Here is a 12,820-nt window from a genome sequence, read left to right as displayed (position 1 = left end):
TTATCGAACTAGCGATATAAAGTGACGTTTATTATTTATTTCTGAATTTTCTCACGTAACGTTAACTTAAACCGTTCGTATTTGCTGCAGTTGCGCAAAGCCACTAGCTCGTGAAAAGGTAAGTTCGCAATTTGAACAAACAAATAAGTTACTTATGTAAAATGAATATTTTGTGAATCGTGCGTATTACGGGTGTGAAACACCAGCTCTCGTTCGACGGGTTATATTTCCTGCGTAACTAACGTAAGTCCACCGGCAGGAGGCGCACAGTGGCAGGACAGTAACAGTGGCCGTCGCTGACTGCCTACCTCATCTTTCTATAAACAACCCGAAACGACATCGAGAGGTGGAGCCGCCGCGCTGACAACTGTCAAAAGACCCTTCCTGATAAGAAGAGCTCTTCCGTCCTCACAGCATCTTGTCGTATCGCTTTCGAAACCGTTATAAGCCACATAGTTGGAGCGGGTATAGCGTACATTCCGAGTATACGACGTATATTTCGCTATTCCGTTATTGCGGAGCCGTTTCGGATGAGCGGTTTTCACTTTGGCAGGTTTTGACAGGCTGCATGTCTTCCTGGAGACCCACTGAGAAGGTGAGACGACCAAGAGTGTGTATAAATATGAACTGAACTCTAGCTTACATTTACAAAGGCATCGTCTAGTTGCGTGCTTATGAGACTAGTCATGTCATACGAGCTGTAGAAATGATGCTGATGGAGCATTTCAGAGAAATGTGCTACAAACTAATTACACGTGCTGCAACTATATGTAGCCTACTTCAAATATGTGCTACAACTAAATACTAAATACACTGTATAGCTACATAATGTGTAGTTGTATTCTCATTTGAGAAGTCTGTTTGTAATTATTCATCAAAGAACTATGCTATTCTGTCACAGAAAACATTTAATTTGCATCCACGTCAAGGAAGTGAAACAAAATGACCCCGTTTTACTAAGAAACCTTCCTTTGTGGTCAAAATTGGCGCTAATATCAAGAGAACCGCCAAACTCTCGCAAAATAGGAATGGAAACTTACTTTGCCTATTTTTTACCAAATATAAAGGATTGTTTGTGTTTGCTTTGATACTCATGTTATGTATAATATAATAATATTGTTGGCCATAACATAAAAATGATTATTCGCCAAATTTTTGTCTGTAGTAAAAAATAAAATACTTTTACCTTTAACATATTATATATATTTATAAGTTTTTGTATATAAGTTGTTGTTTTTCTTCAATAATGTGCATATATTGGATGAAGAGAGGAGAGTGAAAATAGATTCACAGGTCCAACAGTTTACACACACACACACACACACACACACACACACACACACACACACACACACACAAAAAAACATGTTAATCATGTGTTCTAAAAAAACAAAACAAATGAGAGAATGATGAACTCAATGAGCACAGCAGAGCTGTTCAACAACACTGTCAGTTTAAAATAGCCATTGGAGGGATTATTAGCTAAAGACGAGGATTTAGCTTTAAAGCACTGGACGTGTTGGATCAAACAGCCTGAAGTGCTATTTACTTAAGCTCTAATGAATCGTTTCTATTTTGCATGACTAAAAGCACTTATTTCTCCTCTGAAATGTATAGGTTCTGACAGATACTGATATATCTGGATAGCCGTTTAAACGTGGTTATACAGTACTTTGCATCTTGTCTCACCTTTGTGTTATCCTCCAACATTGTCCATTGAGTGGTTTGTAAGTGTGCAGGCATGTTTTTAATGCTTCATGAGAGTATTAGTTGAATTAGGATTAAGGATTTGTAGGGGGAAAAGAATAGGTGCTTTCATTACAAATCATAAATGCTTATGCTGTATTAAAAAGAATGGGCGATAGGAGCACAGAGTGAGTGTTTGTATTTCTCCATTCGCACAGAACTGGATTCCTAGCTAATTAAATTGTAAAATGCAGTCTGTTGTTGAGACTAACCACAATTATCTAACTAAAGGGACTTAATTATCTAACTAAAACTGACTGAAGGGGAACTTGAGGTCTGTGGTTTGCTCCACGTGCTCTCCTTCAGGTAATCTGCTGCTAAAAGCTCAGTCACCCCGCACGAGATGAGCCTGCCGTTTGAGATTAGGAATTACGGAAAGATCAGTATCAGACTGCGAGAAGCTGTGGAATATTAAATGTCACGTTTATTTTGGTCATTTGATTCACAGTGTATTATTGTTTTCTCATGAGTCAGTAAGGTGTTTGCTAATGAGTCAATGTCAGAATAAAGTGTGAACTTATAGTGATGTTTGAGTTATCAATAACCACTAATACGTTTTTACACAATCGATATATTTATGTGTTCTACAGTGATGTCAAGGCGAAGCACAAGGTTAGGTCCCAAAGGGCCGACCTTTCCTGATGATGACGCTGCCAGCACCAGCTCCACTGAAACCACTGGCCTCGTCTCTTACAAAGAGAGCCCAACCAGGTGTGTTTGTGTGTGCTGGAGCTCTCAGTACATCAGATATATATAGTTTGCATGTGCATTAATGGCAGTGAACCTGAGACAGATGCTTTCCTGCAGGATCTTCAAGAAGAGGACCGGTCGCAAGAGCACAGGCAGTGTTTCCCGTAATTCCAGTCGCGCGAGCAGCGTGACTCAGAAGCAGACCGGGCAACGCAGTGACATCACTGCCACTGAAAATAAGAATGGTTAGTATCTACACACACAGAACCTGCAAAAAAAGTATATATATATAAAATAGAAAATAGAAATAGACAGCTTTTGCAACATAATAAATGTCTATACTGTCACTTTTGGTCAATTTAATGCATCCTTGCTGAATAAATTTATTAATTTCTTTAATTTCTTTCCAAAAAAAACAACAACAAAAAACTCTTACTGACCCCAAACCTTTGAACGGTAGTGATAATGTCACAAAAGCTTTCTATTTCAGATAAATGCTGTTCTTTTGAACTTTCTTTTTTCATCAAATAATCCTGAAAAAAATGTTCAACATTGATAATATAATATATGATTCTTGAGCATCAAATCATAATATTACAATGATTTTTGAATAAATTGCATTTTAAAATATATTCAAATAGAAAATTTTAAAAATAGTTATTTTAAATTGTAAAATTATTTCACAATATTACTGTTTTTGCTGTATTTTGGATCAAATAAATGAAGCCTTGGTGAGCAGAAGAGACTTCTTTTAAAACATTAAAACATCTTACCGTTCTAATAATTTTGGCCACCACTGCATATAAATATATATATATATATACAGTATTATGTAAATGAATACATGTAAAATCTACTTACATGTATTTTGATTTACTGTGAGTAATGTAATATTAATAAAAAAATATTATATATAATATAAGGAGTATGTAATATTTTGTATATGAGTAAGATATACAACATACTTTTGACTGTGTCTGGGTTTCAGGCATGCCTGTTGCTGGATTCTCCTCTGGATATTCCTCTGCCGAGGAGCATAATGAACAACCCTTAAAATCAAACCTTAGTAAGTGTGCATTGCTAATTTTATAAATGAAAAAATAAATAATAATAATGGCTGGTTGGTTGGGCGTGCTGGTCCTTTTTTGAATTGTCAAGCAAAGATTGTTATAGAAATTTTGACAATTTATTTTTCCTTTTCTCTAGGTTTTACCCCGTCTGTAGCTGAACCAGGCTTTGGCATTATGGACGTGTTTCACTCTCCAGGTATTGCATGTTTAAACCCTCGAACATGAACAATCAGTGTTTTTCTCCTGCAGTAGTCATGCGCTCGTGTGTGTGTGTTGCAGCTCAGGCTCTGGTTATGCTCTACTGGTGGCTGGGCACTGCGTGGTACAGTCTCACTTCACGACTGTCTCTGATCAATGTGTTTCTGCTCAGCAGGTACAGTGCTCTGTGTGTGTGTGTGTGTGTGTGTGTGTGTGTGTGTGTGTGTGTGTGTGTGTGTGTGTCGTTATCACATTAAATATGTGACCTTAAGAACATAGTTATGCAATAACTCACTGTAACTTTCCTGGGATTTCGAGGCCTGGAAAAGTCTTGGAAATGTTTAAAAACATGAATGAAGTGAATTAATTTTTTTGTAGGTGCGCTCAGCTCTAAAACGTTTTAATGGCTTTCTCATTTGTTTTTTTGTTTTTTAAAATACTATAAAGAAACATTTAAGAACATATATTTTTATTTTTAAATGTATTTTTATTTTTATCACCAATCCTGTCTTTCTCTGTAGATGCACAGCAGATATGAGAAAGGCTATCCTACTGGTTCTCCTTCTCATCTTTCTCATTTTTGGTGAGACCGCTGATGGACACTCTTCTAAAATATCAAAAATGAAACTTATATATTTGAAGTCGAAGATAACACGAGAACCTTCAAGACTGTGTACATGTAGCTGTAAAAAATACTTATGCATGTGTTCATCCCTAATAATGTCTCATAGAGTTATCAAGAAACGTTCATTTGCATTTACCTATTGCAGGAATATGGTACTGGTTCCCGTTTGCTTCTCGTTCTCCCCCTCATGTGGTTGTTTCCAGGACTTCATCTGTCAAACACACAGATGGACCTATGAAAGCAGCTTTTGATGTGAGTAGAACATCTCCAGTTCGTTTAGCCCTCAAAAAGCTCCTGTTTCATAACGCTCAGTTATTGCATGTTTCTCTTAAATGTATTATTATTTTAGTAAATGCAATTTTTGCTCTTTTAGGACCAACTCCAACATGCCAGCCTGTCTAACTTGAAGGATGAGATCGCCAGCTTGTACGAAAGGGAGGGGAACCTGATGGTAATTAAAATCTAATCACAATCATTATGTTGGTGTCTGTTAAAAAGAAATTGTCATGTCACCTTTATTTATACAGCGCATTCTAAAATACAGATTGTTTGAAAGCAGCTTTACAGTAATGCAATCGCAGTGATGCAAATATTGCAGCTCTAACGGAGACAATAGTAACCCTAACTTTCATTATTCAGCTGAAGTCAGTTCAGTTCAATAACTGTAAAGTTCATCAATTATGAAATGAGTTCAGTTCAGCTACTGTAACCCTTACGGAAAATAAGTATACTTCAAGTTCATTTTATGAAGTATACTTAAGTAATGTTCAAGTATATTTTTAAGTATACTTTATGTAGGAATTGTACTACTATCAATGTGTACTTGTAGCAAACTTGTAAGTGTACTATTTCAATACTGCTTGGGACTAAATTGGCCCACTTTTAGTATATAAAAGTATACATTAAGTGTAATATAAGTGTAACAGTAGTAAACTTTAAGTACACAACTAGGGTTTTCATTTGTAATGCATCTGTTCTACAAGTGAACTTATAGGTATACTAGTAGTTTACTATTTTAATACAAGCAGTACATTTTTTAGTTTATGAAAGTACACACTGAAGTGTGCTCTCAGTAAACTACTAGTTTATACTGCAAGTATGCTTGTAAGTTTTCTTTAAGTGAACATTACATTATACTTATATATTATTTTTGCACTTGCAGTATACTACTATGTTCAAATGTAGATATTATTTTTTATACTTGAAAAATACCTTTAACTGTACTTTAATTTTAAAAACATTTTATTAGCTTCAAGCATTCTTTTTTATCAACACTTGAATGTCTTTTTTATCAACACTTGAATGTTAAGTTTCATAAAGAAAGGCAACATTTTAAACAAAAAAGTTGAGAAAATCACATTTTTGTCAAAGACTACGCCTTGATCAGATTCAGAACGATGATCAAAACACAGATGGAGTAGATCGAGTCCAACACCCCCAAAGCTTCACAGTCGTTTTCTCTTCATGGGTCACGCTTCATTTCATTTGGTAATATTAAGCAGTTTTGATCTATCTATCACTTGTTTTCGCTTCTTCTCCTGTGTTTTGATCCGGAGATTCTGTACTAGAAGGAGTGTCATAGCGCCCCCTACCGTATAACAGTGAAAACATGGATAGCTGGAAAATTCAGTCAATGGCGGGGAAAAGTAGAATTTAAGTAAATTCCTATGTACACTACCAGTGGACTAGCCTACACAAAAATTCAGATACGTAGAATTAGAAACATATCTGTTTTATATCAATATTCCAATCAACATTTTCAAACAATGTAAGTTTCATAAGACTGTATATGAAAAACGATGTAAAAAAAGTATATTTAATAGGCTACTCAAAAGAGTTAACACAACTACAAGCCAAGTATACTTTGAATACTTAATTATACTTTTAGTTAAGTATATCTCGATCAAAAGATTGAGTACAAGTACAGGCCAAATATACTTGGACTTTTCTCTCAGTATAAGTCAAGTACACTTAAGTGTAATTTAAGAATATTTCTGAGAAGTACATAAAGTATATTTTTGAGAAGTATATAAAATGTAGACTGAAAGTATACTTTCTTATTTTTAGTCTAATAGAACACTTAAATAAACTTTGGTTTCGTAAGGGATATGAGTTCAGCTATGAAGCAGCCCTGTAGAAAACATCCAGCGCATTAAATTAATAATAGTAGACAAGACAAAAAAATATAGACAAGAAACCCAAACTGCATCAGGTGACAGAAATGGAGGAAAAACAAAAGATCTGTCCCAATTTCTTTCTTTTTGACTATCTGTTATCTCAGAGAGACATCGAACTACTGAAGATGGAGAGCGCCGAACACAAGGTCAAATCTGAGGTGAGGAAACCAAACCTTCACAGTTTCTGCATATTAGCAACTATATCACTTCCACTGACTGTAAAACGTCATCCATCTTCCTTTCCACCTCCTCTGTTTCTTCTGTCATAGCAACAAAGCACAAAACAGGAAATTATGTCATCCACCTCATTTGTGTTTTTGTGTGTTTGTCTCCTAGATGCTGCAAACCGATCTGAGGTCTATGAATAAGCAGATGATGAAGTTAGTGTCTTTTCAGCTTTCACTTTGATTTTGTAGACTTTTTATGTTTAGTCTTGTGCATATTGCATCATTATTATCTGATCCAGTGATGGCATTTGTTGAACGCTCTTAGTGTTGAGTCTGAGCGCGGGCAGCAGATTTCTGAGCTGAAGTCCAGTCTCTCAGATCTTCAGTCAGCTCAAGACCTTCTCAAGGACAGAGTTGATGCACATGACACTCTCAACACCAAAGTAAGGACACACGCTTTTAGCTGGTTAAAATTTGCCTGTGACTGGATTGCAAATTGCAATTACTTAATAATCAATTATTCCTTCGTGTCCTTTCTTCTGCAGCTGAGAGCAGAGCTATCCGATTGGCTAATAACACGCCTGAAAGATCCAAGCTCCCTGGACTCAGCTATAGTGCTCCGTCCTGAGCTGCAGAGGGCGCTAGAGGATCTGGAGAAACGCATACTAGATAAACTAGTGCAGGAGAAAGAGAGCGGCAGAGATGTCTGGAGGACTGTGGGAGAGACGCTGCACCAGGAAGGAGCCGGAGCCGCCACAATACAAGTGTGTGTCGGAGAGAGAACAAATTCAGACTGAAGTTTACATGAGGATCGTGAAGTCTTTTAATGGCCGTTTTTTTTTTATGCATAACAGGATGTGAAAGAAATCGTCCAGAGGGCAATTAATCTGTACAGGGCAGATGGGATTGGATTGGCGGACTATGCCTTGGAATCTTCAGGTACAAATTTCCTGCATGAAAACTTGTTCATTGACTATATTATACTTTCACATTATCATTTTTACACTGCTGTTGGGTTTAATGTTTAATGTTTTTGAAAGAAGTCTCTTAAGATCACCAAGGCTGCATTTGATTAAAAAAAACAGCAATATTGTAAAGTATTGTCAAAATTGAAAATAACTTTTCTATTTTAATATATTTCAAAAATTAATTTATTTCTGTGCTGGCAAAGCTATATTTTCAGAACCTTCACATTTTTATGTATAATTTTTTTTATTATTATTATTATATACACCATGCTTTTATAAGTAAATGCTGAAAAGTTTAAAAAACTTTCTATTTATTAAAGAATCCTGAAAATTAGCATCCACAAATATTAATCAGCACGACTGTTTTCAACATTGATAATAATAATAAATGTTTCTTGAGCAGCAAATCTGCATATTAGAATGATTTCTGGAGGATCATGTGACACTGAAAACTGGAGTAAAGATGCTGACAATTTTAAATTGTAATAATAATTTACAAAATTCTATTTTTTGCTGTATTTTTGATTAAACAAATGCAGCCTTCGTGAGCATAGTTCCTCCATAAACATTCAAAAATCTTTACTGTTCCGTACTGTACACGTCTCACTGTGTGTGTTTGTGTAGGTGCCAGTGTGTTAAACACTCGTTGCTCTGAGACATATAAGACCCGATCTGCGTGTCTGAGTTTATTCGGCATTCCTCTCTGGTATCATTCAGAAAGCCCTCGTACTGTAATACAGGTAACCCACAAACTCTCAAATCACACAAACACAGTTTAACACATCTGACTGTCTAAGCTTCTGTGTGTGTGTTGTAGCCGGAGCTGTATCCCGGGAAGTGTTGGGCATTCCGAGGCTCCCAGGGTTTCCTGGTGATCGCACTATCTTACCCAGTAAGAATCACCCACGTCACACTCGAACACCTTCCCAAAGAGCTCTCGCCAACGGGACGCATTGACAGCGCGCCTAAGGATTTTGCTGTCTACGTGAGTTGATATTCCAATGTTTTTCTTCATCTTCATAACAGTGATAAAACAACAGCATTGAGATTCCTCGCCTGTCCTGTGTTCAGGGTATGTCTAATGAGACTGACGACGGAAAGTTGCTCGGGACATTCATGTATGACCAGGATGGAGAACCCATTCAGACTTTCAAGCTTCCGGTGAGTCAGAAATATGTCTTAATATGGCTACGTTCACACTGCAGGGCTTAATGCTCAATTCCGATTTTTTTTAAAAATTCGATTTTTTTGCAAGGCCTTCACATTTCCAATTAAATGCGACCTTTTGTGATCTGTGTGAACGTGAAATGACCCAGAAGTGACCCGCATGCGCAGAAGAGTACTCAACGGTCAACGACGTCACTTGTTGTTTGCGGAAGTAGCTAAACTTGAACTAACTGTGATTCCCTCACACACACACACACGAGCGCGCGCAGCGACAAGAGCCAGACAGCAGCCGCTGACCTATCTAATATCAGATTCAGGACAAATAAGTTAACATAACGTGTATATATAATGGCCATGGGCTTTTTTTTTTTTTTTTTTTAATTAACGGGCTCGTCGAGGTCGACCCGTTCGGCAGATTTACCTCAGCTCGACGAATATGCAGTCCGTTTTCAAACCGACGACTACAGAATTATGACGTTTTTCGCGTATCAATGACGTGCGGGTCGGATACATGCGACCTGGCCGTTCAGACTGAAGTAGCATTTCAAAAGATCGGATATGTATCGGATTTGGGACCACATACCCAAGTGGCCTGGGTCGCATTTGAAAAGATCGGATCTGTGTCGTTCAGACTGTCATGAAAAGATCAGATACAGGTCGCATAGGGGCAAAAAAAATCGGAATTGGGTCGTTTCAGCCTGCAGTGTGAACGTAGCCTATGTCTATTAGGCTCAATCCCAATTCACCCCTTGGCCCTACCCCTCCGTTTTGCGCATTCCCGTGAAGGGGTAGGGTTGTCTCGATTCTCTTTTGGTTGGAGGGGTAGGGGTAGGGGTAGGGGTAGGGGGAAGGACCAGATAGCCCTTGAAACGAAGATTTTTCGGGACCACACTTCAAACGAAGGGGTATGAGAAATGTACCTGCACACACCGGCTACAGAGGCAACATGACTGCCAATAATCATTTTCTTTGTCACATTCAATCTTGTGTTCATATTTACGGTCATGTTCTTCAAAGAAACGGTTGCAAAAAAATCGCTAAAGTTCGTTAACAATATGACGCGTGTAAAAAGCTCAAGTTTTGAAGCGAAGTGGACGCGCGAATGAGGCGAATACGCGTCCACCGCGCTAAACGCCTCATTCGCGCCGCAAGACCTTCAGACGCACGGAAACGCGTCTTAACATTGAAATCACTCGCGCCAGACGCTCTATTCGTGAACGCAGCATTAGGCGTCGAAGATATCGTCATCTCCGTTGTTTTCTGCGAACTTCATTAGAAAAATGCAAAAAAATAGCTGTAACTCACGCAAGACTACAGCTGACGACACCATCTTGGCAGTTTGTGATAAACATTGGCGCATCTCCTGTGACGTAAGCGCTAGCGACGAAGTATAATGACGTGTAACGGTGTAGTAGTGGTGTCCCATTTCTTAGGGGAATATTTTCACCCCTACGCCTTGCCACTCTGTTTCAAGGGGCAAGGGTTTGGGGTAGGCGAAGGGGTATAAAGTAGAATTGGGATTGGGCCTTAGTCATACTCTAGATAAGCTTTTGTGAATTCATCCTAAAATTCTTCCTGTTCTCTGTCCTGTAGGAAGACCCAGACAACTACAGCATGGCAGAGCTGAGAGTGTTAAGCAACTGGGGTCACCTGGAATACACCTGTGTGTATCGCTTCAGAGTTCACGGAGAACCTTCACTCTTCTGAGAGCCGAAGAGATTCCGAGATCGTTCGCTCTTGGTTTACGTTATGCAAAAAAACTCAACAAAAACCGTAAAGCTCAAATGCACTGGACTCGTGTAGAAAGAATCAGACAGCTTCCTAATGTTCAAACACCAAAAAGCGCTCGCGTTTGACTGATGTCAGAATGAAGATTGTTCGCCCTCTTAAAAAATATTCAGTTTGCATTCCTCAAACATTAATTTTCAGACAAGTGCTGATTGGAGATTGGATGTTTTTTAATGCAGTTTTGAATTAACTGTTGTGATTTATTTATTTTTTTATGCAGGAAGGCCAGGCTTAAAGGGATAGTTCACCCAAAAATGAAAATTCTGTCATCATTTACTCACCCTCAATTTGTTCCAAACCTGTATGAAAAAAAAAAAAAAAAAGATTTTGAAAAATGATGGATTTTTATGGAAAAAAAAAATACTATGGAAGTCTATGAGGATTTTATAAACAGAAGAAAGAAAATCATACAGGTTTGGAACAGCTTGAGTAAATGAGTAAATGATGAAAATTTTCATTTTTGGGTGAAATATCCCTTTAAGTTACGTGTAAAGTAAATATGATTTATAAAGCCGAATGAAGGACAAAAAGTGTCATGCTTAGCTAGAACTACTATAAAGCAATTGCTCTGCCTTTTCCATTTGTTTTGTTTTGTAATGTTCATTCACGAACCATATACCTCTTAAGAAGCTTGTAATAGTTGATCGTTTAGGTATGTCCTTACGCAGGGTTCACCAATCTCTGTCCTGGAGAGTTTAGCTCCAACACACCTGTTTGAAAGTTTCTATTATGCCTAGTGAGACCTTGATTAGCTGGTTCAGGTGTGTTTAATTGGGGTTGGAGCTGAACTCTGCAGGACAGCGGCCCTCCAGGACCGAGACTGGTGAACCTTACGGATCAATACTGTTTCCTTTGAGCAGAAGTTGGGATTGCACTCTGAGACTGTTGTTTTCCGCCCTGGGTGACGAGTACACGTGGGTACTAGAAATGTCAGACGGTGTACGTCTCCTCTGCGGGACGGGGGAGGTGTGGAGTCAAACTCAGGTTTTGGGTTTTCAAACCAAAGTGCTCTTGAACGTCACTCTTGTTCTCTGTGTATATTTGTGCTTGATGATGCCGTTTCTGCGGTGCGTTCTCGAATGCGTACTTAAAACTCCTTGAAGGTATAAATATGTGCATCTTTTATTTGATTTATTATTATTTTATTTTGGCATCCTTCTACATTTCTCATCAAGCTTAATAGAGCTCTGATGTTTATTTGGCAAAGTTTACAAGAAGTTTCTGTAACATTATTTGATATTATTTTGTAAGAATTGTTTGTTTGTTTGTTTTTAAATAAATTTGAGATGGTACACAATATGGTGTGAATGCAAATATTAATGCATGATTTCAAGAGTTGCACATGAGAAGTTTTCCTGCACATCTGCATGTGTAGTACTGATCTTTCCATGCTTCGTTTCATTATTCATGGCTAAACGTCGGCCAAATTAATTGGTTTTATACACAGGCAATTCAGCAACATGCTTTAGACCTAGATCAAATTTCATTTGACTTCAAATTCTACCTGCAATGCACTTTTTTGTTTTTATGATCCTGCAAGTTTGATAAAATTAACAAAATATAAGGAAAATATTCTAGTGCTACAGGTTTTATTTTACTACACACACACACACACACACACACACACACACACACACACACACACACACACACACACACACACACACACACACACACACACACGAGTTCAGATGCAAAAGCCTCTAAGTGCCATCTGAAATTTTCTTCTAGAAGGATCATTTTTATTAAGCTTGTATGTTTATGTTCAGTAATTTCACTTAAATGACAATTAATAGGTAATCTTCATTGCCATTAAAGTGAATTTACTGAACTTAAATATACGAGCTTGATTCTAGAAGAAAATTTCAGATGGCACTTAGAGGCTTTTGCATCTGTTCTCTCTCTCTCTCTCTCTCTCTCTCTCTCTCTCTCTCTCTCTCTCTCTCTCTCTCTCTCTCTCTCTCTCTCTCTCTCTCTCTCTCTCTCTCTCTCTCTCTCTCTCTCTCTCTCTCTCTCTCTCTCTCTCTCTCTCTCTCTCTCTCTCTCTCTCTCTCTCTCTCTCTCTCTCTCTCTCTCTCTCTCTCTATACACTGTATATATAGCTTTTTATTTTCCTATGATATATACACTGTATATATATATATATACACTGTATATATATATATATATATATACACTGTATATATATATATATATATATATATATATATATACACTGTATATA

The 12,820-nt window shown here is 37.6% G+C and overlaps 1 protein-coding gene across 1 annotated transcript; it reads left to right on the top strand.

The window, feature by feature from the left end:
• Nucleotides 1–335: 335 nt before the first annotated feature.
• sun2 (Sad1 and UNC84 domain containing 2) lies at nucleotides 336–11,892 on the top strand. The gene is made up of 18 exons (XM_081380073.1): nucleotides 336–595; nucleotides 2,337–2,457; nucleotides 2,554–2,681; nucleotides 3,425–3,502; nucleotides 3,643–3,702; nucleotides 3,786–3,879; nucleotides 4,226–4,287; nucleotides 4,475–4,581; nucleotides 4,703–4,780; nucleotides 6,611–6,664; nucleotides 6,843–6,886; nucleotides 6,999–7,116; nucleotides 7,219–7,437; nucleotides 7,528–7,612; nucleotides 8,266–8,381; nucleotides 8,459–8,626; nucleotides 8,713–8,802; nucleotides 10,402–11,892. Exons 2-18 carry the CDS (start codon nucleotides 2,339–2,341, stop codon nucleotides 10,513–10,515), a joined length of 1,734 nt encoding a protein of 577 aa, XP_081236199.1. The 5' UTR covers nucleotides 336–595; nucleotides 2,337–2,338; the 3' UTR covers nucleotides 10,516–11,892.
• The last annotated feature ends 928 nt before the right edge of the window (nucleotides 11,893–12,820 follow it).

This window comes from Scardinius erythrophthalmus, assembly GCF_964197995.2.
Source record: "Scardinius erythrophthalmus genome assembly, chromosome: 12".
Classification (NCBI taxonomy): domain Eukaryota; kingdom Metazoa; phylum Chordata; class Actinopteri; order Cypriniformes; family Leuciscidae; genus Scardinius; species Scardinius erythrophthalmus.
Note: the sequence above shows the minus strand (reverse complement) of the source record. Positions and strands in the feature narration are given on the sequence as shown.

What these genes read in the sequence shown, in the direction of transcription:
- sun2 (XM_081380073.1), top strand. Translation starts at nt 2,339, where the DNA reads ATGTCAAGGCGAAGCACAAGGTTAGGTCCCAAAGGGCCGACCTTTCCT. An exon ending in AAAGGGAGGGGAACCTGATG is followed by an intron (nt 4,781 to 6,610) that starts GTAATTAAAATC and finishes CTGTTATCTCAG; the next exon opens with AGAGACATCGAACTACTGAA. An exon ending in TTCAGACTTTCAAGCTTCCG is followed by an intron (nt 8,803 to 10,401) that starts GTGAGTCAGAAA and finishes TCTGTCCTGTAG; the next exon opens with GAAGACCCAGACAACTACAG.